Here is a 25452-nt window from a genome sequence, read left to right on the forward strand (position 1 = left end):
AAAAAAAAAAAAAAAAGAAAAAAAAAAAGCCATCGGATGTCCGGCGCGGACCGCCGGTGGCTGTTTATATTTTATTTTATTTATTTATAATAAATAATATTTTAAAATTTTAATAAATAAATTTTTTTTTTTTGATAAATAAAATAAAAGGATACGTGTTAAAACCTCACAAATTTGACATGATAAGCAAGTTAACTTGAACTTAATTTAACAATTTTACCTGTTTAAGAGACTTGAATGAAGTTTTTTTTTTACTTATGAGACTAAATATACACTCGACTTAGGTAGCTAATTTGACACTTTTTTCATTTAATAATTTAAAATAAAAGAAAGGAAATACGACGTATATCCCAAGTCAAATATCGGCAATTCTGTAATTGGTTCGGTATTTTAAATTTCAAATCTATATACTACGTAGTATATTAGAAGGTTAAAATTTCTATCTAACTTTTGGGCTGTTTGTCTGCTTGATTATGACTTGTGCAAAGTTGTTCAATACATACATATATTTTATATATTAATTACTTACCAAATTAGTTGCCCCTTTCTCTCGTGAAGTTGGTAATTGACTAATTGGTAAATTCATTTCTTAATTACCAAATTTTACATCAATTTCAAATTTATGGTTCCAATATACTTGTCAAATTAGTATTCGATATATTTTGTGATACGTCAACTTGGCCACTGAACGTAACCTGAAAGTGCAATTAGGCCACTCAATGAAAAAAATGTGTAATTAAGCCACTGAACATTCCAAATGCATGCAAATTCACATAATAGCAGGTTACCTTCTATTTCATCAGGTTGCCTGCTTACATGGATGATGAGTTGACATTTTAAAATATGTTTTTAATAATAAACTTTAAAATTACAATTTAAAAATTAATTGAAAATATTAAAAAATTAATTAAAAAATTAAAAAATTAATATTAAAAATATTTTTAAAAAATTAAAACTTAATATTTTTTTAATTTCTAATTTTTAATTTTTATATTTATTATTAGAAAATTATTTTAAAATGCCACATCACCATCCATGTAAGCAGGTAACCTGATGAAATGGAAAGTAACCTGCTATCAAGTGAAATTGCATGTATTTGGAGTGTTCAGTGGCTTAATTACACTTTTTTTCGTTCAGTGGCCTAATTGCACTTTCAGGTTACGTTCAGTGACCAATTTGAACCTTATTCCAAAAAAGTTTTTAGAAAAAAGTCAAATTGGACCCCTAAGTCGAGTGGATAGTGTAATTGAGTCCCCTAAGTAAACAAAAAAAAATCATTCAAGTCCATTAAACAGGTCAAATTGTTCAACTAAATCCAAATTGTGAAAAATAAAGCTCAATTCTAGCTTAAATAAGTGGTAGAGTAGGTAGGGATTGGCGTACGCCATCCCGTTCGCCACCGGCTTCATTTTTTAGATTTTGAACGGGCTGAGAGACGGGTGTACACCTTCCTGTCCAAACATTCACTGAGTACTAGAAAATGGATGGAATTTAGGGATGCTCATGCGGACGGCCATACGACATATTTAGTTTATGCACTGTTTCAGTTTGCACAACCTTGGGGTCTTCATACGAGTTGTAACCCTTCGAGTTGGCTTTTTAATGACACAATAATCACTTCATTTGGATATTTCTAGATTGTGATATGATTCAAATACCAAATAATGGACGCGTTGTGTGATAATTTCAACTACTTCTTGATTTTTTTTTACCATCTTTGCATTAGTTTGTCCAAATGATCAAGACCACTGAAAACATCACACTATAGCTCTTCAAGAGGTGTTGCATCCATCTCCTTAGCTTCATATTTGGCTCTCATTAACTCCAAATGCATCCAAAATGTCCCAAACGCACACAATTACCTTCAACTCAACAATGTATGCACCTAAATATTTAAACAAATGAATTAAGAAACTTTTTGCATAAAACCAAAATATTTATCAATCAAAATATGTTTATATATAAGGTAAAAACATGAGCATATATGCACTTATCAATCAATACACAATTTTTATAGAGAATCGAACATGAGATCTTTTAGTTAATGCAATTTATATACCACGAATGGTTTAGTAATTAATTAAAATATTTATTTAATATTACAAGTTTGATGCTCCAAATAGTTCCTTCATGTAAAGTGGTAATATGAACTAAACTTGATTATCACTGCAGCCAACATTCAAACTTGTTATAACTTATAAGTCATCAAACTTTATCCAAAAATACAATTAAGCCATCTAACATTAAAAAGTTCAATTAAATATTCAAACTTGTTATAAACACGCACAATGTAATATTTTGGAGAAACATGATATAATTTGTGGACTTTGGTACACGATATAATTTGTATTTTCAAACTCAAAGGGAGCTCTTCAAACTAGAGATGTCAATCTATCTTAAAATTTATAATTTGACTAAAAACAAATAGCATTAAAAAAAAAAATACTTAGAGCTAAACAATTTGAACATAATAATAAAATCAACTTGATTAGCTCATATCGATAAGACGACAAGCTCAATGGCTTGAACAAGCTGGTCTAGAAGATTATAATCTAGTGAACTAATTCAATTGATATTCTTATTTTTGATAAAGAACCAAACTCATTACGCTTGAATCACAATTTAATTTTGTAGAAATCTTAAATATTATTAATATTCGAGAATTACATTAAAAAATTTGATTAATTCAAAATTGAATTATTATAATATTTTTCTTTATTCACCTCGAAACAAGGCACTAACATGTATTACTAATCATGGGTAAGATAGTCCATTTTGAGTATGGCCTTGCCCCTACTTGTAAGGTTGACAACATGGTAGGTCCTTCAACTACAGTGCTGTATTGCAATTGGCAGTGGTTATGGAATATCATTCCTTTATTGTCCCTGTCTCTTACGCTACTGGTGGGGGTGGGGGTGGGGGTTGCTAGCACTTGAACAAAATTCTTAGTAGGCCATTTGGACCACTTTTTAGATGTGAACTATTCTAAAACATATGGGCTTCAGAAAATGGTCTTTGGGCCTCTCTATCATATAAATTATTATTGGTGGATTTTTTTTTTAAATCACTATACTATAGTGCAAATTATAATATGGACCATGGCTGATATTGCAGTTGTGTTAAAAGGGAACTGCAGTTGCACGGAACAAAGGTCGTTCATCCGTTCAACACAACCGCAATATCAGTTCAACACAACTGCAGTTCCAGACGGATGAAACGGCCTCTGTTCCGCGCAACTGCAGTTACCTTTCAACACAACTGCAATATCAGTTCAACACAACTGTAGTATCAGCCATGACCCATAGTCCACAATGCATTGTGGACCATGGTCCACGTCCACGGTATAACGACTAATACGATACTGCTTTTGTTAAGATAAGACCTTATTATAAGTATGTTAATTATCGGTCTCTTTTCTTATTTATATCGTGATGCTTCAATTCTTGTTTTATTTGGGTGTACTGTATAAATCCCGTTGTATGACTATAGTCGACAAAAGACTACAATAGATAATTTGACTTAAGTTGCTTATAGTTGACCATCTCAAACCAATAACATTAATAAATTGTTCTCAGAGTGAATTTGGAACCTTTTGAACAGCTTCTCCTCTGCCTTACCGAGTATGTGTCAAACTTCTTGGCCTATGCTCACTTTGCCTCCCTAGGTTGGTCCATACTCATAGCTCATTATCTCAACACATGAAAGGCCTACATCTTCTATGTATTATTGTTCATGATTGGAGCTTTGAAGCAATAATCTTTGGTTATACATGGCTGTGTTTGAATTTCAGTAGGATCAGTTCAAATGAGGTTATGTTTTGTAGATTACTATATATTGTTTGTATTATTCACTGATTAATTGATATACTCATGCTTATTGTTTTAAGGAAAGAAAAATATACAATATTCTTTATTGAGGTTGCTTACCTTAGTTATAAACACACGTAATATAGGATAAATGAATATTCATTGAACAAGTTGTTCAGACAATTGACTTGGTAATTATAATTTTACAAGTTTAATTCATAGCTACCTATTGTCATTCTTGGTTTGAGGCGATTAATTCATAATATACAAGTTATTATATATTTATATTTAACGGTGTTTTAATGAAATTATTATTATTATTTTGAAAGCATTATCCCGATATTATTAAGCATAATAATTGCTGATAGTGGAGGAAAGATGAGTCGTGGAAATGCTAAAAAGATAGTCTCAATTTCAACTATTGAGCGGTTTAATTGAAGTGGGGACTACGGTAATAATTTTCTCCATCACTAAATTTATGGTGGTGAACTGGTAAAAATGGAACTGTTCCTTTTGCTTGCAAGAATGTCATTTAATGCGTCGCTGTTGCATTTTGATCCGTGTGTTAATTTAGTATTATTATTATTATTTTTTTTTTTTACTTTTACGCCGGAGTATATTTATCGTCACCGTCGTCAAGCTCTTTTTGGGTTAGAATTATTCAGTTTTAGAGCACAAAAATGTTTGGTGATATATACTCGCATCACATGTGAATTGTGATTCTCTTTTGCAGGGCAGTAGGCAGTAGCAGTCTGTGGAAAGTACAGAGCCAGAAAAACATGTGCGCCTCTCAACTGTTCGGTCAAATGCCCCAATGCCCTAAAAAGTTAAATACTATCCCTTCTCCAGGAATTTATCAGTTTTGTTTCACCAGTAGTACAAAGGGTTACAAATGAATGGGAATAAAGTTCATATATATTTCAATTTTTGTTATATTATTATTATTATTGCATAAATGTCCTTATATATATGTATATTACTAACTTCTAATGCATTGTAATAGAGTTAGTAATATTTAAAAAAAAAAAAAACTAATTTGCTAACCACTAATTACTGAGTCATTGATTGGCATTAAGGATTAATTGTAATTTTTTTTTTTAATGTTTTGTTTATTTTGAGCTTTTAAACTTGAAAGTTAATAATAAAAATTGAATATTGATTTGTGCTTATCCCAAAATGGGATTTATTGCTGTAAATTGAAATCGTGATGGCAACTACTAAATCAATTATCATTATTCATAATCATTGATTGCAAGGTGCCAAGGTGAAAGGTGGGAATTTAATGCGGAGTAGTTGAAAAATGAAGGTTACCCAATCTCCTCATTGACCGCTGCTGCTTCTATCAACCCCATTAAATAGAAATCTTTCTTTTAGTTTATCTTCATTAGACAATACTGTATTTAAAAAAGAAGAAATCAATGTTCCAAACTCGACAGTTAAAGATTATGTTTAAAGTAGGAAATCTTTGGGATTGAATGTTCAATCTTTTAAAAGAAAAAAGGAATATTTCTTTTTTTTTTTTACGTACAGTTCAATTAGTTCTTAAGTGATCAATTGTAAAAGAGTTTAAAATTACTTAGATAAGCAAGAGAATTTTAAGGAAGAAATTCTTATTCTTTAAATTAAATTTCATAAAAGTAAAGAAGATTTTTTTGGAGATCCATCGTCCTTGTTATCCGGGTATTACCCAGTTTGGGGTGATAGTACCTGGGCGACTTTATCTTCCTGTGCTTTGAATTCAACGTTCTCATAATTTTTGGTGTTGTGATGTAGTGGAGCTAGCTGTTCCAGGAATCCAAGAAATATTTTTGATTTTTTTTTTCTTGGACTTCCCAAAATTTGATTAGCTTTTTCATTCTTTGGTTCTTAAATTACTGTAATATTTTATCTGTATAATTACAGATATAATGTGATGCTCTAGCCTCTAGCCTTACCTCTCATCAAACCCCAAAATATATTAGGATTAGGATTAGTGTTGGTGATTCTTTTGTCTAGGTTGTGTTTGATATATTGACTCAATGAACTGCCCTTTGCACTCATGGTTACCTGCACTTTGTTGGGTGTTTCTTTTGCTGGGTGGTTGTTACTGTTTGAGTGATAGAGATCAAGAGAGAGATAGGATATCATCTTTGCCAGGGCAGCCGCAAAATGTTGATTTCTCGCAGTACTCCGGCTATGTGACAGTGAATGAACAAGCTGGGAGGGCACTGTTTTACTGGTTGATTGAGTCTCCGGAAAGCCAGAATCCTGATGAAAGGCCACTCCTTTTGTGGCTCAATGGAGGGCCTGGGTGTTCTTCTATAGCTTATGGAGCTGCTGAGGAGATTGGGCCGTTTCACATTAATGCTGATGGGAAGACTCTTTACCTCAACCCTTATTCGTGGAACAAGTGTATGTGACTGTTCTTCAAGTCATCTGATCTATAGTATATTAATATTCATTTGTGGAAGCTTTATTCGGGTTCCTCCATAATGCAAACTTAATTAATCTCTTTTGTGGCAGTGGCAAACCTGCTTTTTCTTGAATCACCAGCTGGTGTTGGTTTCTCATACTCAAATACAACCTCAGATTTGTTTACTGCAGGCGATCAGAGAACGGGTAATTCTCTAGTTTTTTGTTTTTGGTTTTGTTTATTAGCCATGTTCTATCTTGTGCTGTAGTGCATAGTCCAAAATGTCTTAGTTGCCATGTTTAAGCTCTGATTTGCTTAGCTATGCCCTTCTATTATGTAGCTGAAGATGCATACATATTTCTTGTCAAGTGGTTTGAAAGATTTCCTCAGTACAAGCATAGAGATTTTTACATTTCTGGAGAAAGTTATGCAGGTTTGTCATTTATACACTTTTTATAAGTGTATAACCTTGTCTTGGGCGTTCCTTTGTTGGAAAAGCTTTTGTAGATATTACGCTGTACTCTGTAACAAGATACTGAGCTGGCCTAACTACTGCGTTTGTCATTTCAGGGCACTATGTTCCACAGCTATCTCAAATTATCTACCGCAGAAACAAAGGAATCAAGAATCCCGTTATTAATTTTAAGGGCTTCTTGGTACTACCAATGGGACTTGCATACCTCGCTTCCAATGTGATGTTGACAAATCTCGTCTTTTTATCATTTATTGATGCTTCTGCTTCTCTTTCAGGTTGGGAATGCTGTTACGGATGATTACCATGACTATATTGGCACATTTGAGTATTGGTGGACACATGGCTTGATTTCAGATGCTACGTACAAGTTTCTTGGTATAGCCTGTGACTTGGGATCAGCTACACACCCTTCAAGGGATTGCATTATAGCTCTTGACATTGCATATCAAGAGCAGGGAGCGATTGACCCTTATAGCATATATACTCGCCCCTGCCCTTATACATCATCACTTCGTCGCAACTTAAGGGGCCATCATGTGAGCACTTCCTTATGCTTATCCTACAATAGCACTGCCTTTTTCTTTTTCTTTTTCTTTGTGGGGATTAAACTTTCACCCAAAACTAAAGTAGCACTTCCGATGTTACATAGATGCTAAAAGTTTCTTATTGCTTTATTCATTCTTCAATATCATCAATGCTGATTCTCGCTAGGATTATTTCTTTAGTTATACTATTTTTCAACTGAATCTATATTTTCCTTTTAATGGTAGCCATTGATGTCCAGAGCATATGATCCATGCACAGAGAATTATGCTCAAATTTATTTTAATCTACCGGAAGTTCAAAAGGCATTTCATGCCAATGTAACTCAAGTTCCCTATAAATGGCAAACATGCAGGTGAATAGAGAACAATATGAAAACTTGCTATTCTATTTCGAAAGTTTTGGGACTTTGTTAACTGGGAGTTCATTACTTTGCAGTGATATTGTTGGTATCTACTGGGCAGATTCTCCTCTATCAATGCTTCCTATTTATCGAGAACTCATAGCAGCTGGTCTCAGGATATGGGTATTCAGGTACATCCTCACCTGATTTTGCTTCCTCTTGCCCTTCTTCATTCATGAAGTCATTACCTAGCACCTAGTTCAAATTTCGACCCGTTGTGGGAGATGAAAACCATTGATAGAATATTTCTCGGTTACTAGGTATATGAAATTTAGCAAAACAAATTTGCCTTCACCTTTTGATTTAGTATGCCTGTTTATTGTTGACCGTTTCTGATATGAATTGACTGCCTGCAAGTCACATGGAATATAAATTGAGAAATGCAGCTGATAAATATCATCCATCAACTGTTTAAACTGTTTAATAACTTGAGAACTAATGCAAATGAATGAATACTGGATGAAAGTAAATCATATCAAGTAATCCAGGCCAGAGTATCTTTATTCAAACGTAGCATCTTCATGCATCTAGAAAGGTAAATTATCAGTCCTATGTGGCAATGAGCATTCCTCCTACGAACTTAAAATAAGTTAACGTAGGGTGCAACTCCAGTGAAGTTGGTCAGGCTGTTGACTCGGTAACCACAAGATTCCAAGTTTGACTCCTAGTGGGAGCGACCTATTGGCCTTCTTGGTTTGAACCGATCAACAATGGGCAACCTAGGCTGGTTTATTGCTACTTCTTGCCAGCTGGGGCCACAAGCCGGGGTTTAACCAGTCTACACCCTTAGTTAGTGGCTGTGGGTTTCCGGGGTTTCCCTAATCACCCCCCCCCCCCCCCCCCCCCCCCCAAAAAAAAAAAAAAAAAAAAAAAAGAAAAAAGAAGTTAACTTAGTTTCCACTTTGGTATATGCTGTGTGTATCAGTGTATGAATAGCTGCAAATAATTATCATTTGCCACAACATTCATCTATTAGTCATGGATTACAAGAGGTTGTCTCTGGACTCTAAAGTGCTTCTGTAAGCACTAAAATGAGTGGTTATGCATCTCTGTCATTAATCTAGTTTTTCATTTTCGGACAGACAGACAGACTATGCTGGTCTTCATTCATTTCAATCATTTAGTTGCTTCCAGAATTTGATATGTGATTATATATTTATTGCAGCGGGGATACTGATTCAGTGGTTCCTGTAACTGCTACTCGGTACTCCATTGATGCTTTGAACCTTTCAACTGTCACCAACTGGTATCCTTGGTATATCAACACAAAGGTTAGTCAAAACAAAGACAAGCAATTTTCACGGGCATGTTCATGTTTGGATCATGCAGCCGGTTTACTACCTTCTACATCCAAACCTTTTGTAGAAACTAGAAAGATTGGCAACCCTCGTCTCTTCTGATCTGATACAACCAAAAAAAAAAACGTATCCCTGTGCAATGAGACTAGATAGTGCTAGCTTTATCTCATTCTAGCGAGCAACTAAGACTAAACTCAATCCTGGGTCTTGGACAAAATGTAATTTCTTCTTTGTTCTATGAAACAGGTTGGGGGATGGAGTCAAGTGTATGAAGGGCTGACTCTTGTGACTGTAACTGGCGCTGGGCACGAGGTGCCTCTACATCGCCCCCTAGAAGCGTATATTCTTTTGAGATCATATCTGGAGAACAAGCCCATGCCAAGCTAAGTTAAGTGGTTTCCCTCTCTTTTTCTTTCTTCAAATGCCAAGATTCATTTGGCTCCAAGTTGTTGAAGGAAGATTCCAGGAAGGGTCTGATGTCACAACAATGTTCTGTTGTTTTGTTTGAGATTGTGCTGCTGGACATCTTTTTAAAGTGTAAATAAAGTTGCTTTCATGCTCTAAAAGGAAATGTTTTTTTTAGTAATTAATTTGACATTGGGTTTACTCCACTTTTGCTATAGTTTTTAAATATATAAATTTTGTGTATTAACAATAATTTGATTTTAAATAACTCGATCGATTCCTTATTAATGGAACTATACTATTAAAATGCAACAAAGGGACTAATAAACAAGAATTGGAATTGAAATCCTAGTAGCCTACTATATATTAAAAGAGAATAAATTGTACATTATGCTTTTATATTAGGATAATGTACCATTCATTTTTTCTCAAATTTAAGAAAAAATAAAAGAGAATAAGAAATTCGTTTTCTGAAATAAATTCTCCACCAACCCCTATTTTTTCAAGAGTGAACCAAATATGCCATAAGAGGGGGAGGGGGCCAAACAAAATACGATCCTTCCTTGGGTTGGTGAAATATAAGAGAATAATGGATGACAATTGTCCATTTTGTCCAGAAAATATTGAACTGAGCACCTTCTTACAGGTGATTCTTTCTTATGATAAAAAAAAAAAAAAGAATTTAAATATGATAATGGGATAGCAAAAATAGAACAACAAACAAGCAATCGAATCAACTATGATAGTACGTACGATACGAAAGCAGCAGCAACCATACACCATGAAAATGTTCAAAGATGCATCATATTTAGAGTGCATAATCCCAGATTTTAGATTGTAATGTGCATTGTGCACAGTAAAAATATCCATTTACATAAAATTAGGAGACTGTAATATTTACATGATAGATGAGAATAAATCAAATCCTTAAAGAACAACACTAATTGTTGTTGTCATCCATAATAAGAGCAGCAGATTTACAAATTGGGCACGCATTTTTCATTGACAACCACTTGCTGATGCAACTCACATGGTAATCATGTCCACACTTCATCAGACTCCCAATTTCATCCTTCTTCTCGTAAACCTCCTGCATGCATTCCACAACAATAAATCAAAGCATTTACTAACGAGAAAAAAAAAAAAGAAGATGCGTTTATTTGTACATTTCTCCAATTCACAAATGGAGGATGAATTTTTTTAAAAAAAAAGATGGGAGAAAGGAAAAGTGGAGAGTTGAAGTAAACTCATAAAAACCATATATTTTTGCGCTCTCACTAGGCTAAACCACAAATTCCATCCATCCAAAGCCTATAATGCAACTTGGTATGCAAGATTTCAAGAATGGAATGGACTAGATAGCAACTGGAATGAATTCTTTATTCTCTTACTCTCCTGTGGTTGGTATAATGGTATATATATGTCGGAATGAACAGTGAAATGCAATAAAGATGATTGTAAAGGTCTAAAAAACCCTCTTGTTCGTGCATACAGAAGGGTATACTAGAAGTTAGGAAGTTTGGAGAGTCTTACAAGGCAAATGGCACATCTTTTGTCCTCGCCGTTAGATGAACCAAAGGCTTTTGCTGTGATGCACTTGGAAATCATATCTTCAGATAAGCCTGTATTCACACTCCCTATTCTTTCTCCTAGGGCAAGCAGTTCCTGGACAGGGAGTAATAAGCAAATATAAGAATGATGTAAATGAGGAAAACCTGCATGTATATATCAAATGCATTGCAGTTTTGCTAATCACCTCATAACTCATGCTGTCGACATCTAGCCTCATGCCTACATACTCATCAAACAAACTTCGGGGACCATCAGAAAAGGATTGTTGTTCAAACATGTATGGCTGCATCAAGAAAAAATTCTGGTCAACAAGCAATCAAAACAAAAGATTCTAGTAACAGCTTCTTCGTACAATGATCCAAACTTTTACCCCAGTTAAATATGAAGCAATAAAATGGCATAGATTTTAATGTATGGACATGTGTAAAATACATTCAGAGTATGATAAATAGCTGAAATTATACTAAATTTAGCACAATTACACACCTCAGGTCTCATTCTATCATGAGCATCCGCCAGACTAGAAAGTGAACGGAATCTCTCATCAGTAACACCAAATCTTCCATGCTGAGGGCGATTGCGCCGCCCTTCAACAGCAAGTGCCCTCATATGTCTGAAGGAAAACATTTCAGCAGAAGAATGCATGCCATTTTCAGTGGAAGCTGCAGCATAGCCTAGCTGTGGGTGGCTCAAATTATTACCATTCGGGGGTAATATTCTTCCAGAGTAACTAGTGTGGCTTTCCCTTGCATCCTGAGCAAACCCCGGAACATAATGTGAAGATGAATTAAAATTTCCACTTGAAAAGCCACCAACATGGTGTGCACTAATGTCAGCAGCACCTCCTCCAAAATATGATGGATTTGTCTCATGAGTTGAGCCACCAGAATCTGTGGTTGTGAATAAGTTCTCAGTACACTTATTTCAAATTTTTTGGGGGGATTGGGGGACATAGTGAGAGAGAGAGAGAGAGAGAGAGGGTGCTAGCTGAAAGACATCTAACCAACCTGGATGAGAATTCCTTCCATATGCAACTGAATTCAAATCTCCAGTGCTCGAACCAACTGTAAGACTTCTGGTATTGCTGATGCCTGAGTAGTTTGCTGGATGGGTTGTAGATTGATACTGAATAGAAGTGTAATTCGGCATATGGCTTCTATCTGCATCGTGTCCCGAGTCACACCTATATCGACTTCTTACATTCCTCCATGATTCATCAGCATTAATAGAGATGCTACTACTTCTATGGGGAAAGCCTGTGTGATTTGAAGGGATGTTCTCATTTTCTTGAATTGGTCTCAACATCCCAGGAGATCTGGAGGAGCTTCCAACATCATAAAATCTGCTACTGCTGCCTCTCTCACAGTGTCCAGAAATGCAGGATCTTTTCCTTTTGAACCGTCCACTTTGGATGCATTGTGGATGATCAGCAAGATTACCATCAAATTCATCAGTTAATCTGTCATGGTGCCTAGAGTGCAAGACATTACTCCCAGGTATACATAAGTTGCCAGCAACCGATGATTGTGGAAAAGGCACATAAGGAGGGCCTGAAATCTGTGGGGGAAAATGAGCTGCTTCCATGCTAGAACTTGAATAATGATATTGATGTACTCTGCCTCTGGAATTCCAGTGTTGGTCTTCACTGCTTGCCAGGACATCTCCAGGTCCAGGATGGACAATAGAGCCACCACCTAAAGCAGCAAATCTTCCTGAAATGAGATATTGGAAGTGTGTCAAGGTGGTAGCAAAGTTCTCCTGGTTAAGTTTCTTTTTCTGAAAACAACCAATCCCCCAGTAGGAACTTTAAGAATAGAGAGTTATAGTTACACTCTATCTCCATCTATGTGATACTACTTGTCAGTTAAGGCACTTTCTTTCTCTTTTTTTTTTTTTTTTGGCAGATTAGTAGTTAACAATTTAATTCCTTTAATAATTCAAGTTGCTATGAGTTTACTTCAAAAATAGCGTGGCAACAAATTCTTTAAGATCCATAAGCAATGTCAAATGGAATAGATAGGAGTATAATCATACTGTCTACAGAAGCATAAATAGAACCTGCAAAACATCATGTTCTTTTTTCTTCAGCCACTTCTAGGTATTCACTGAATAACACATAATCAAGATATCAGTACCTGTGGCAGTAAAAGGTTGCTCTGAAATATAATTTTGATTATGACTCTGGCCATTTCCAAATGTACTGAATGAATTTGTAGGTTGTCTATGCTCCATTGCTTCCTAAAAGAAGCAAGTTAAAAAACCTGGCATGAAAAGAAAGGAAGAACAATTAAGAATGATAGTAGGCACACAACACTAACATAATCCAATTTAGTTTGCATAAAAAACATACAGCAGAAGACGAAAGTATAGATAAATAAAAATAACAATACATGTAAAAACTTGTGCTTCAACATTTATACAAAAATACCAGCCATCTCCTTGTGAAATACTTGTGCAGAAAAAAAAAATGGTTTGTGTTTCCATTATCTGGAGATCATTATCATGATTCAAAGGATACTTGAGATTTACTGACTTTATCCAAGCTCACAATTTTAGATTTTCCCATTTCACTTTCCATATGCTATTCATCCAAGTCTCTAGCAAGCATGCTAATCAGCACATATTTTAGTAATTTGACAAACCTATCAAAATAAATGAACCAGTGGTGTGTATTTCTAAGGATCTTCAGTAAATGTCTAAACTGAATAACTGATGGCTAAGCATCTTGGAGATCAAACTGCCATTCAAATCCAACAATCTGCTTGGATCAGTAGGAGATAAATTTTCAACTACAGACAAGAAACAACAGTTCAGCAACTATTTCCTCTATTAGAAAAAGCAGTGGTACACAAATTAAGCAGAATGAAACTAATATAGATGACTGGAAGTGAATCAGCAGATGATTTTCTTACAGCTAGGACGAAAGGAAATCTACATCCTCCCGGACCTCCCCCCCTGCAATCAGAGTCAAATTTCCAAACTGATTAACTTAACCTGCTCTACATACATAAACACTAGCTTTCTGGTTATAGTTGGCTTTCATAGAGACTTCCTGGCATTGAAGATAAATTTGTGATATACTATAGAAACAAGCAACCCATTTAGACTTCAAGATCACCATAACTTGTGACGATTCAAACAGGAGGCAAGCATTCAAGATCATAAGTAGGACTTAGATGATAGCTCTACCTAGCAGGTAACTAGGTAAGCTTAGTGCTGCAACTCACATTCAATAACATATCCAATTAACAAAATCACAGGATATTCTACAAAAGTTTATCCAATTAGCAACCAAAGAACCTCGGCTCCATGGGGTCCCACCAAAAGTTCTTAAAAGAGGAAAGAAAGAGCATTCTCCACAAATTCATGAAGAATACACCAAAAGAACTTTCAAATCAGATAAATCATACAATTTACACATGCATGAGATTCGAAAATTTAATCTGTTGAATAAAAAAAGGATATCCTTTCCATGAACATGTAAGGGTGCCAGGCTCTCAATGATGAGAATCAGTACCAACCCCCCAACAAACAGTAGATAATTAATCAAGTTGCAATTGAAAGACAACACAGGATTCTTAAACTAGCAGAAATGACAGTAACATAAAAAAAAAGTATCAAATGAAGCCTACAATGTCAGATTGCCTAATTTCCTTCAGCAAGTTACATATAAATAGAAAAGGAAAGAAGAAGAAGAAAAAAACACATTTAATACATGTGAATTTTGCATGTAATTTTGTAACATACAATCTCAATACTCATGTTTATTCATTCAATAACAAAGAAATTTTGAAAATAAAAGGCTAGAAGAGGTTTCACCAATGCCAAGATGACTAAGGGAATTCATGCCTAAGAGGCAAGAGCACATAAAACATAAGAAAAATGTGACTGAAAAGGTTTATGCTGAAGAGAAATTAAAAGAAATTTGCCATTGGTATGGTAGAATCCTCTAGTTTAAATAGTGTGCAGTCAAAATAACTGAAGGTGAAGAGAAAGATATATATCAAACAAAGGAGTGAATAGAAAATATAAATCTGATTGCAGAAAATAGAATAGAACTTAATAATAATAACAAAATAATAAATAGAAAGGCTAGTTGGACAAGTAGACACTCAGACACTTATCGGGCTAGCACCACTACATGTCACCAAGAGCCATATAGAAGAAAATATTGACTGAGAGAATGCAAAGGTTGCTACACTTCTCTAACCTAAGGTTCACACACCAAAAATCAAGGAAATGGCAAGCTGCAGATAATTCAAACAATAAAATTCATCAACAGACTTTATGCAGATCTGCAAATCAATTAACATTGCCCCATTTGAAATTCCAAAACTCCCTTGCAATTGGTAAATGTTTCAAACCAGCAACAGATCTAAATGTTAAATGAACAACCACTAATATATGGGATGTAGGAAAAGTTAATGCTACACGGAGTCTTGAAAAGATACCTTCATGTGTCCTACTCAATAGAGAGAAGAGAATGAGAAGAAAATACTGACGGGTGAACCATTCTTGTAGTTCTTCATAAAATGAGGCTAAAACACACATTGACGCTAACTTAGGACACAAAAAATTGAAAATACTGCCTAAGCTCATATATAATCTTAAAATACTGGAAAAAAAAAAAAAATCAGCGTCTTTAGCTTTGTTCCTCAAGCACCATTGGATCACTACAGCACAAAAAAGAATTAGAAAAAGAAAACAAAAATTACTTCTTTCAAGGGAAAAACACAGTGCTACTACCCCTGGTCAACTGCTGATCTAATTACTTTTATTTGGCTGAAACTGCATGGAAGGGTAAACGAGATTCTGAAAGAAGACTACAAAAGGGGAGAAAATCTAAGCCAGAAATCTCCAACAAGTGTTGCTGACCAACTCAAAGTCTGAGGATAATGTACATAATCATTCTCTATAACTTGTAGGAACAAAATGAAAGAAATTCATGGCAATCCCATTGTAAATATTTCTCAATGGTATTAATATTAAAAATAAGTTCCAAAATATAGAGATCTTGCTAGAATCCTGGATATTTAGAACACAAGATGCAGAGTTGCAGGAAGGAAGTTAGGGGACTGATGTTGATCTAAAGCCTTGCTATTCACCATCCCCAAGTGCAGGCCAACTTTTAACTTTTCTTTCATTAAGTCTCTGTGCAATGTATAACATCTAAAAATTATAGATTTAATATGAAGTAACTAAACAGCTAATATCACACCTAACAATTTAAATTAATATGAATTGCAATTTAATGCATTTATATTGTGGGAAACTTGTTCAACTCCAATTCTAAACAAAAAATGATGGTGAAAATTGATCTAAACATGAACAAATAGTTACTTTATTGACAGGGAGTTTCCTAGACCAGACAAACTAATTGAACGAAAGTTTCTTGAATAACTATCTCATGAGTTACCACATCTGACTAAAAACAGTGAGATCAATGAGAACTGCTTCAGCAGACCAGATATCAAGCCAAAGAGGTACCATAATTCTTATACCAACATAGATCCATAGAAGGGACAGAATAGTGTTTTACAAGTATAAGGCATTCTGTGACACAATAAGCAAGGACATCTCTACATTAGAAGTTAGAAGTTTAGAGTAAATCAGAAACCTTAATGAATACAATATGGATTTAGCACAAGATAGTTAACAAGTCATCTTAGGTAACAAAGATGTGTTAATTTTTTGGAACTGTTAATACAAATGTATTCTATTGTACATAACAAATGGTAGAAGGATAACCAGAGCCACAAAATCCCATTAAAAATCTTGCAAAAAGGGGCCCTCAAAACTGTAAAAGTATGGTCATTCTTCCATGAAGTAATTGTCTAAAATGAATAAGCATTTTATGTACAGTCCTGGGGAAACAATTCCAGGCGCAATCTGAAGTCCTTAGGAACAATGGTGAAAACACTGAGGCAAACTGATGCTTCTGATAAAACTGGAGCATGCCACAAATATATTAAGAAGAATTATAATCTAGGTCCTGCTTGAAATTCTCTTTGCCACTTCTTCCCATAGCCCAGGGCCTAAAAGCAACTTTTAACTGCAAGCCCTCCAACTCAATAAATGAAAAGCAATATGATTATCAATTTTCTGCTGTTCATAGCATAGCCAAGTAAAAAGTAAACCCAGATTTCCCTCATTATTTTCAGGACTTTCAATATTTTAAGCCAGCATTCAGGCAATTAATCATTGCGGCAATAAGTTACCAACATCTTTCAGTCAGGAGCTCACACCATCCAGGATATTCACAGGATTCAGGATGAATCTGAAACGGAGGAGTATCACTTGGGACAGCTAAGTTTGATATAATACACCAAAAAGGGCACATTCCATGCTCAAGCATCAAGAAGATTGAGAGATGCCTTGTTGGAACTTAGCAAAAAGGCATTCCACCTCAAATCCTTAGAAATCCACTACCAAAGTAAAGAGGATGACAAAGCAACTCCAGAAATATACAACCCACATCTTGCCTATGCATTCATTAAACTCGGGGATTCCCTGAAAGAATGCCCAATGTGCTACAATGGGATAGAGTAGCATAATTAATCATTGGCGGGGCCAACTATCTAGCAATACAATGATCATAATCATTGATTCTTATCTCTTTGTTCTGTTCTAAATGTGCACCTAAATAGATGCAAAAGACTTCCCAACAGTACCACCACATAGGATATATTTCTAGATCCCTGATAATAAAAATGAAATGTTTGCTTGAAGATATCATAGAATTCTCTTTTGATGGGACATAGTCTTCAATACTCTTCATGGATTCCAAAATTTTCCTACAGGTATCCAACAGAACAGCTATATCTCTAGAGTTCCTTAAATTTCCTCCCTGTAACTAATCACCCATGGACCAGGACAAAGGTTACTTTTATCACAAAACTGTGGCAGTTCATAATGGATCTTGATTGGAATTTAGTCCAAAATGAAAATCCTTGCTCTGTTGCTCAGGGTAACAAAAAAGGTGCCTGCAATGCAATACCATTTATAAATTTAAATTAACCGAAAGAGAATAGGCTGCTAGCTACCCATTGAGGCTCTCATAGGTTGCTGGCTTGCTGCCAGAATAAGAAAGTAAAGAACATTATGAAATTTCCAACTAATAGATTGCCTATTTTAATTTGCCTTTAAAAGGTAAAACCCACCCTGAAGAAAAGGTGGTACACACTGAAGAGAGCAGGAAAAGTCGATTAAGGAAGCACAAGAAAGAGAGGAAAATAAAGGAAGGTAATAGAGAGTGAGGAAGCCCTCTAAGCACTAAGCCACTAATTAATCAACAGTTTATACTTTGTACCAATAGATATTATAAGCAGCACTCGAAGCCACTGATGTTTGTATGTCTAAAAAATTACTCATATATGGGATGAAAATGTTGACAAACCTGAATCACAATTGGTATCAGCTACCAAATAAAGCAGAATGGCTTTAACAAGAGCTATATAGTCAACATTAAGGATAGTGCTCAATAAGGGTGGGGAAAATTCAGGTAATTCACGAGCAGATATGTTTCCACATGTAATTGTACTTCCTTTTAAGGGTAAACCCATGAAACTGACAAGCACTAGCATCTTAAGTTTTTTAATAATAAAGGATCTAGAACCTATAAGCTGCAAAAGGAATTTTCAGGTTACTCCTTCCCTGTAGAAGGTAATGTTTTTTCATATGCAAATGGTATTATTCTGTGAAGATTTATATGTTTCTATTAAGCAAACATCTTCCCTCCCAGGCACAAGTTTAGACATGCTTCCCCTGCTAAAGTAGAGCAAAACTAAAATTTGAGGAACTCCATATTATGACTAGAATTTGAAGTCAATGTCAGTGACAGGCAATACAAGAAGTTATAAATTTGGCCACTGAGTGGTCACCTGAGAACCTGCAATACTTTCCAGAGAAAACCAAACATATCATTTGGTCAGAACAATAAAATAGCAATTTAAAAGCAATATTGAAGATTTAATAACTGTGAAACCCTTAAGATATTGCATCAGAATTCTTAAATCTTAGATTCTTGACTGAAAAGTTACTCTACCTCAACTTATTTTTCCTTGCAACAATGTCTTTCAAACTGTTCAAGAAAGCCACCTAACCTTCCACCCTAGTATGTCAACTGAAATGCTTCTTCCCTATATTAGATCTCATGAAGAATTAGTCCAGGTAAAGTCATTATACCAGCAACAAAGAGATGAGCAACAATAGAATCTGAACTACTTGTGAAGGAAGTTTTACTTGACATGCAAATTGTAATGGACAAGGCTTTTAAAATCAGACTGGGCATTTAACAGGAAAACTGACAATGGCTAGCCCTTTCAGGTTTCTACAGACTACCAATTCAACATATGCAACAGGTATACAAAAACACTCAAAATGCTAGATTTGGAATAACATATATTGAACACATGAACTCCATACATAGTCAACAACGTTATTAACTGCTTGACAGTTTGACCTGTTTTTATTAATGTTTTAAGTTCTTGTCTCCTTTTATCCTCCTCAATAGGGCCAGGGGCAAGGGCATTCACATTTCACACTCCACAGTTTCCAAGGAAAAGAAAGAACAAATCACAAAAGCAACATAAACATGATGTAAGGTTGCATACATCTCCAACTTCAACATGCCACCATGCCAATATTCCACTATCAAAATAAACTAGTGGGATGGTGAAACACAAAGTTATGTGAATTTGCAATCTTCCATATCCAGAATAACAACGTGAGCTTTAATTAATATTTTTTCACAAACTCATCTGAAAACAGCCTAGTGGATTATTTCTCAGTTTTCACAGTTTCTTATGCCAATTCCATCTTAATTTTTACGTTCACTAAGATCATCCTGTTCATTCCATAGGCGATGGTGTGATGAGGAAGCTAACAACGTAATCTATTCTCCGGACAGAAATTATCCATGCTCTGGGACAACAATGATCAACTAAAACACGAGTGATGATAATGACAACAACAAAACAACAATAATAATAACTTTAGAAAACAAAATAAAAAGAAGAAATAGTTTCAGGAACAAAAAATAAATGCCGACGGAATTGTATGATCGGAGTTCGGAGATGTTATCAGAGAGAAAAAGCGACAAGGAAGTACCGATACAGCAACGACGGCGATTAAGGATTGACTCCGGCGAGATGGTCAAAGGATCGGACGGTTGGAGAATCGCCTATAGAACGTGTGGACGGTGGAGGTGGAAATTATGTCGTAATCATATATGGAATGGGAAAGCTTGTGGGTGTGAAATTGCGGATTTCTATAATTCTATTTGGGCTTTAAAATAACAATAATAATTTAACCTTTTCAGGAGTGAATTCCACTCTTACCCTTCTAAATTTTCGATAATTAGAGGGAGTCCTTCGTAATTTTGATAATCATATTTACTCCCCACATGTGAGTAATAATAGCCAATAAGAGTGTCAATGCTAATCGTTATATCGTGGTTTATGGTCTAATATACAAAATTTAATTTCATAAGGTACATAATTCATATTTATAATACACAAATATAAATATGATATAATAAACATAATTTTTGTTTATTATGTTAAATGTTTATGTGTCATTAACTATATAATTCATTGCATTATGAACGTGAATTTTATACTTTATGAAGTCAAATTCTGTATATTGGATTAGGGTTCATGATATAAATTGTCACCAATGCGGCCATGCGGGTTAGATTTGTCATCCAATATTTAATTGTTTCATGAGATATATTAACATTGAAATTTTTTGATATATGAAGAGGTGAGTCTCGTGATATTTGCATTTTGTCTTGCAAACATATAATTGTGTTTTTTTTTAATGTGGAACATGACATATGGTTTTTTTAATTTTATGTTTTTAGATTTTTAAACCTATATTTTTGTTTTTAATTTATATGTCATATTCTTAAGTGTTTATTTTTTATTAATGATAATTCAAATTAAATTTCTTTGATTTTTTAAAAACTAGCTCGTGGGTCGACCAACAAGACTTGCCAACTCATATAATGCAGTCTATGGCTAGAACGAATTGACCAATGGGCCATAAATTAGTGATGGCCTCAACTGAATGCTAAAAAAAAAAAAAAAAAAAAAAAANAAAAAAAAAAAAAAAAAAAAAAAAAAGGAGAGAGAGAAATAAAGACAACAAATTATTAACAATGAACGGTTGATAGAGTTATACTTAATAACTTGGAACTTTGTAATTATCTGATCAATTTGATTTGAAATTTTTTTAGTCAAAAGCTTTATGGTTGAACGACATAACAATGACTTCTTAAATGAGAGGTCACAAGTTCAAATCTTAGTATGAGTGCTTGACTCTTTGTGTTTTAATGTGTTATGAAAATATGTATGAACAAATACTACATTGTAACAGAATTAATACTACTAAAGAAAACACTCTTTCCAGTTTCCACTATATTGGGGGAGTAAAAGTAAGATTTACTCTTTTGTATTATCTAATATGCAGACACACATAAACTAGTATTGTCAATTTACTTACTTATCCACATCAATGGGTAAATACATGGTAATTTTTCATTGCTAAATACAATAATATTGCATTTTTCATCTTAAAAAACATTTGCTTATTATTAGTTAACCATCTAATTAGAAATCATGTGAGTTCAATTTGCATAATTTGCTTATCCAAAAACTTTACATGGGGCCAAGACCTTATAGTCTAGTGACACTCGATTACACTTCCATATGGAAATGGGTGAGTTCGAGTCTTAATGGGGACGATGCTGACTCTTTGTGTTTCAAGAAGTTATGAACACAACTACATTTTCATTTTGATTATTTCATTCAACATTATACATACAATAGTCTTATTATAGTGACATCATACATGTTATTAAATTTCATTTTATACACACTATAGTCTAATTACAACACCTACAATAGTCTTATTATAGTGAGATCATACATGTTATTAAATTTCATTTTATACACACTATAGTCTAATTACAACACCACTAAATTATAATTTTAATTCAACTACAATTTTGATAAGGTAAATGTGCAGTTGTATAGTGAAATATGATCAAATATATTTTATTACTTGTGAACCGCGTACAATATTTTTATACCCTAAGCGTAGCCCGGTCAACATGACAGTGGGTCAAAGGTTTCCGACCTACTTAGCTATTTAGTAGTGAAAACAACCAAAAGTCCTCTTTTAACATTAAATGAGATATTTATAGAGTGTCAGGTGACAGGTATCGATCTTGCGGCATGTGTGTCGCATGGAGGCCATGCATGTGGCCAGACTCAGGCCCATTGCCTTTTGCCTAAGTGCATGGCGACTATGGGCCAAGAGATGAGGGGTGCTCCAGGGCAAGTTAGTTATTAGCTTGGGCAAACTTGAGTAGTTCCCGTGAATATTGCTCTACGGTCTCCCTAGTCTGGAGTGTGGGAGGAGAAGGTCGGATAGATCGGTAGGCGTGTCGCTTAGCTAGTACGTAGCTCGGCGGCCTGCCGCCATACGGTCACGATACCTGGATAATAATCTCTATCATATTTTATTAGATAATATACACTCAAATATGTGAAATTGTTATTTAGTTTCATTTTATATACATTGTAGTTTCATTACAACACAACTACCATATCATTTTGATATAACTACAGTTTCATTTGACAATATACACTCAATATGTGAGACATGTTATTCATTTTCTTTTTATACATATTGTAGTTTTCATTTCAGCAAAACTAAAGTATCAGTTCTATTCAACTATTTGACAATATACACTACTCAGTATGTGAGACATGTTTTTCAATTTCATTTATACATACTGCAGTTTCATTTTAACACAACTAAAGTATCATTTCAATTCAATTACAGTTTTATTTGATAATATGAACACAATATGTGAGACAGTTTCATTTTAGATACAATGTAATCTCATTTTGTTATTAACACAAAAAAAATATAAAATTTGTTAAAAATAACAACTACCATTTTTTTATAATACCGCGATTTTCAGACCATGGTCCACAATATAACAACTGTCCTTCCCACGCTTCCCATTATTATTATTACTCCTAGCCCTAGCCCTAGGTTGAAGCAAGCAGGCCCATAAACCAATTACATCTCCACCAGGGACAAGCAATCCCATTTTGTTGTCGTGCACTTTCTCTCCTGTTTTATACTATTCCTTCCCTCATTTTTTAAACCATTAGTAATATATATATATATTGATATTTCCTTATAAAATATAATACTTGTTAAGATATAATATATTCCAACAATACAATCTGTTGGCCGGTAAGGGAACTTTTTAATCAGAAAAAAATATTCACAATAATTCACAAATAAATAGGGGCATAGGGCCAAAGACCTTGTGGTCTAGTGGCACCCGGTGTCCCGGTTTACACTCCCACATGAATGATGAGAGTGGGTTCGAGCCTCAGTTGACTCTTTGTGCTTCAGTATACTACATTGTAACAGAGTCAGTAGTATCCCGCGTAGAAGCTAATTAAGATACATTGTTGCAGATGGATTATATTGGTGGATCCATGCAGGCCGGCCATGAAAATTGATATGTCACTGCTAGGATAGGGTAATGGCATGGCATGGCAACAATACTCTTGTATGTAAAACAAGCAAAATGCCAAACTTAATTGTGTCGTACTCACCATCTCATTTTTGGCTCATTATATTCCAATTCAATTCAAAACCCATCCACCCCACCAGACACCTACCTAGCACCACAAAATCCAATATCATTTCATGTTAATGCACTGATGCATATATGCGATATGATCTCATATCAAAATACGTATATATTACTTTAACTTCATTACAATTGGTTTCAATACAATTTGAACTCTTAACCAAAACTTCTGGCCTAAACCTCTTACAACAAATCATCATAAGCCATAAAATAAATATTTTGTCCGTAATATAAACACTCATACAATCAATATGACATTATTGCTTATATTATAATTTATAAAAGATTAATACAACAAGATGATTTTTTTTTTTTTTTGAAGAAAGAGGGAAAAAAACTCCCGGGGTGAAAACTACATAGTGTCTATCCTCCGATCACAGGCGATCCACCTATAGAAACTAGCCCCAATAAGGTCCTCGTAATTCGTAAAGTATACCTCTCTGGTCCCTTGGAGCCTCCAGTAGCTGATGTAGGCCAGCAGGCTGACTAAGGGCCTTCTTAGCAAGAAAATCCGCTATACGGTTCTGTTCCCTGTAAACGTGGAGGAAAACGATCTGCTCGAACCATCTTGAATATTAACACCATCTTGATCGAACCCATCGTGCAAGATCTTCTTAGTGCGATTTACTTCTCTTGTGTGATTTGCAAGTCGATATATATTACACAAAAGTGAAGTTTACCTCGTGCACATTCTCAAATAACGATTGCAAGTTTCTCTCGTCAACCAAGAAACATATATGAATACCACATGAATATATTATACTTTACATTATTTAAAACACATTTTACGACAAACCTATTAAAATAAAATGAACTACCTCACGTAAAAAAATTTAAAATTTTTCTATCATGTCGTCGTTTGTCATCTCTCCTGATATATAACATATTATACAACTATAAATGACATACTTTATCGAGTACTAAAAATTATCATTCATGTTAATTGTACTTGGTATAACAAGAAATAGTATATATAATAATAATACTATATGGTATCGGAAAAAAATGTCTAAAAATTCAATTACCGAAACTAACGGTCCAAACGGAATTCAAGAAAATATAATAAAATGTCACTGGAGCAGTACCTACAGTAGGTTATATTTATAAATTATAATATATAGAGAGAGAGAGTAGAGAGAGAGTAGAGAGAGAGAGAGAGAGAGAGTATTTCAGAGCAGCGAGGGCAGGATTCCCATACTCGTTCCTTCCAAAACCCTACACGATAAAATCTTCTCTCTTTCTATGCATTTATATATAAATTCTCTCTGTGATCTCATTTCTTTCGCTTACCATTTTCCTCTTCTATGGAAAACTAAAACATTCCCACTTCCTAGCACCCTTTTCTAGGCACTTAGCTTGTCTCTGAACACCCAAATGGATGGCGATGTATATATAATATATTTATGTTGTTGCCTCCAAACCCTAGCTGCCTATCAGCATCTCCTTTTCTATCTTTCCTCAATTAAGATAGCTATATATGAATTAGGGCAAGCTAAGTATGGTTTGCACCAATTAGATTTGGGAAATAATTAAATGTATCATCAACATACAATACATTTGTATAGTAGTCCTTTAATTTTCATAAAGGGCCAATGTAGGGTTAGTTCAATTGAAATCAGTGTGGGACTCTTAAATTATAAGTTGGAAACTTTTATAAAGTTTTCTGATCTGATTTAATTTTTGGTGGGTGGGCGTTCATTTTTTGGGCCGGGGTGACACATTAATTAATGTGTAATATAATAATCTAGTGGGATTATAGTTATATATCGGATACAAAATGCAAAGTACACTCCTATTAAATCAGAGGGAAGCTAATATAAGGGTTCAGGTGCGCGTATATATATTTTCGTGCGGTTGTGCGGTCCTCACCTTAAAC

The 25452-nt window shown here is 34.5% G+C and overlaps 2 protein-coding genes across 10 annotated transcripts; one reads left to right on the forward strand and one right to left on the reverse strand.

Annotated features, from left to right (window-relative positions):
• Window positions 1-5362: 5362 nt before the first annotated feature.
• Window positions 5363-9528, forward strand: LOC116022966 (serine carboxypeptidase-like 27). Its single transcript, XM_031263886.1, has 9 exons — window positions 5363-6197; window positions 6309-6404; window positions 6539-6631; window positions 6769-6854; window positions 6949-7209; window positions 7444-7571; window positions 7655-7750; window positions 8785-8890; window positions 9164-9528. Exons 1-9 carry the CDS (start codon window positions 5825-5827, stop codon window positions 9302-9304), a joined length of 1380 nt encoding a protein of 459 aa, XP_031119746.1. The 5' UTR covers window positions 5363-5824; the 3' UTR covers window positions 9305-9528.
• A 582-nt stretch (window positions 9529-10110) lies between these two features.
• Window positions 10111-20163, reverse strand: LOC116022402 (probable E3 ubiquitin-protein ligase HIP1). Of its 9 annotated transcripts, none has more exons than XM_031263127.1 (10): window positions 20003-20163; window positions 18939-19032; window positions 13807-13849; window positions 13537-13631; window positions 13030-13155; window positions 11902-12606; window positions 11381-11784; window positions 11079-11177; window positions 10856-10987; window positions 10111-10412 (listed from the first exon to the last, which is right to left on the reverse strand). In XM_031263127.1, the coding sequence occupies exons 5-10, from the start codon at window positions 13124-13126 to the stop codon at window positions 10263-10265; spliced, it is 1587 nt and encodes a 528-aa protein (XP_031118987.1). In that variant the 5' UTR covers window positions 13127-13155; window positions 13537-13631; window positions 13807-13849; window positions 18939-19032; window positions 20003-20163; the 3' UTR covers window positions 10111-10262. The 9 variants fall into 9 exon arrangements, with proteins under 9 accessions (XP_031118987.1, XP_031118983.1, XP_031118988.1 ...); XM_031263123.1 differs by having other exon boundaries at window positions 13537-13683; XM_031263128.1 differs by lacking the exon at window positions 13807-13849.
• Between the last annotated feature and the right edge of the window lie 5289 nt (window positions 20164-25452).

This window comes from Ipomoea triloba, chromosome 6 (genome assembly GCF_003576645.1).
Source record: "Ipomoea triloba cultivar NCNSP0323 chromosome 6, ASM357664v1".
In the NCBI taxonomy this organism is placed as follows: Eukaryota; Viridiplantae; Streptophyta; class Magnoliopsida; order Solanales; family Convolvulaceae; genus Ipomoea; species Ipomoea triloba.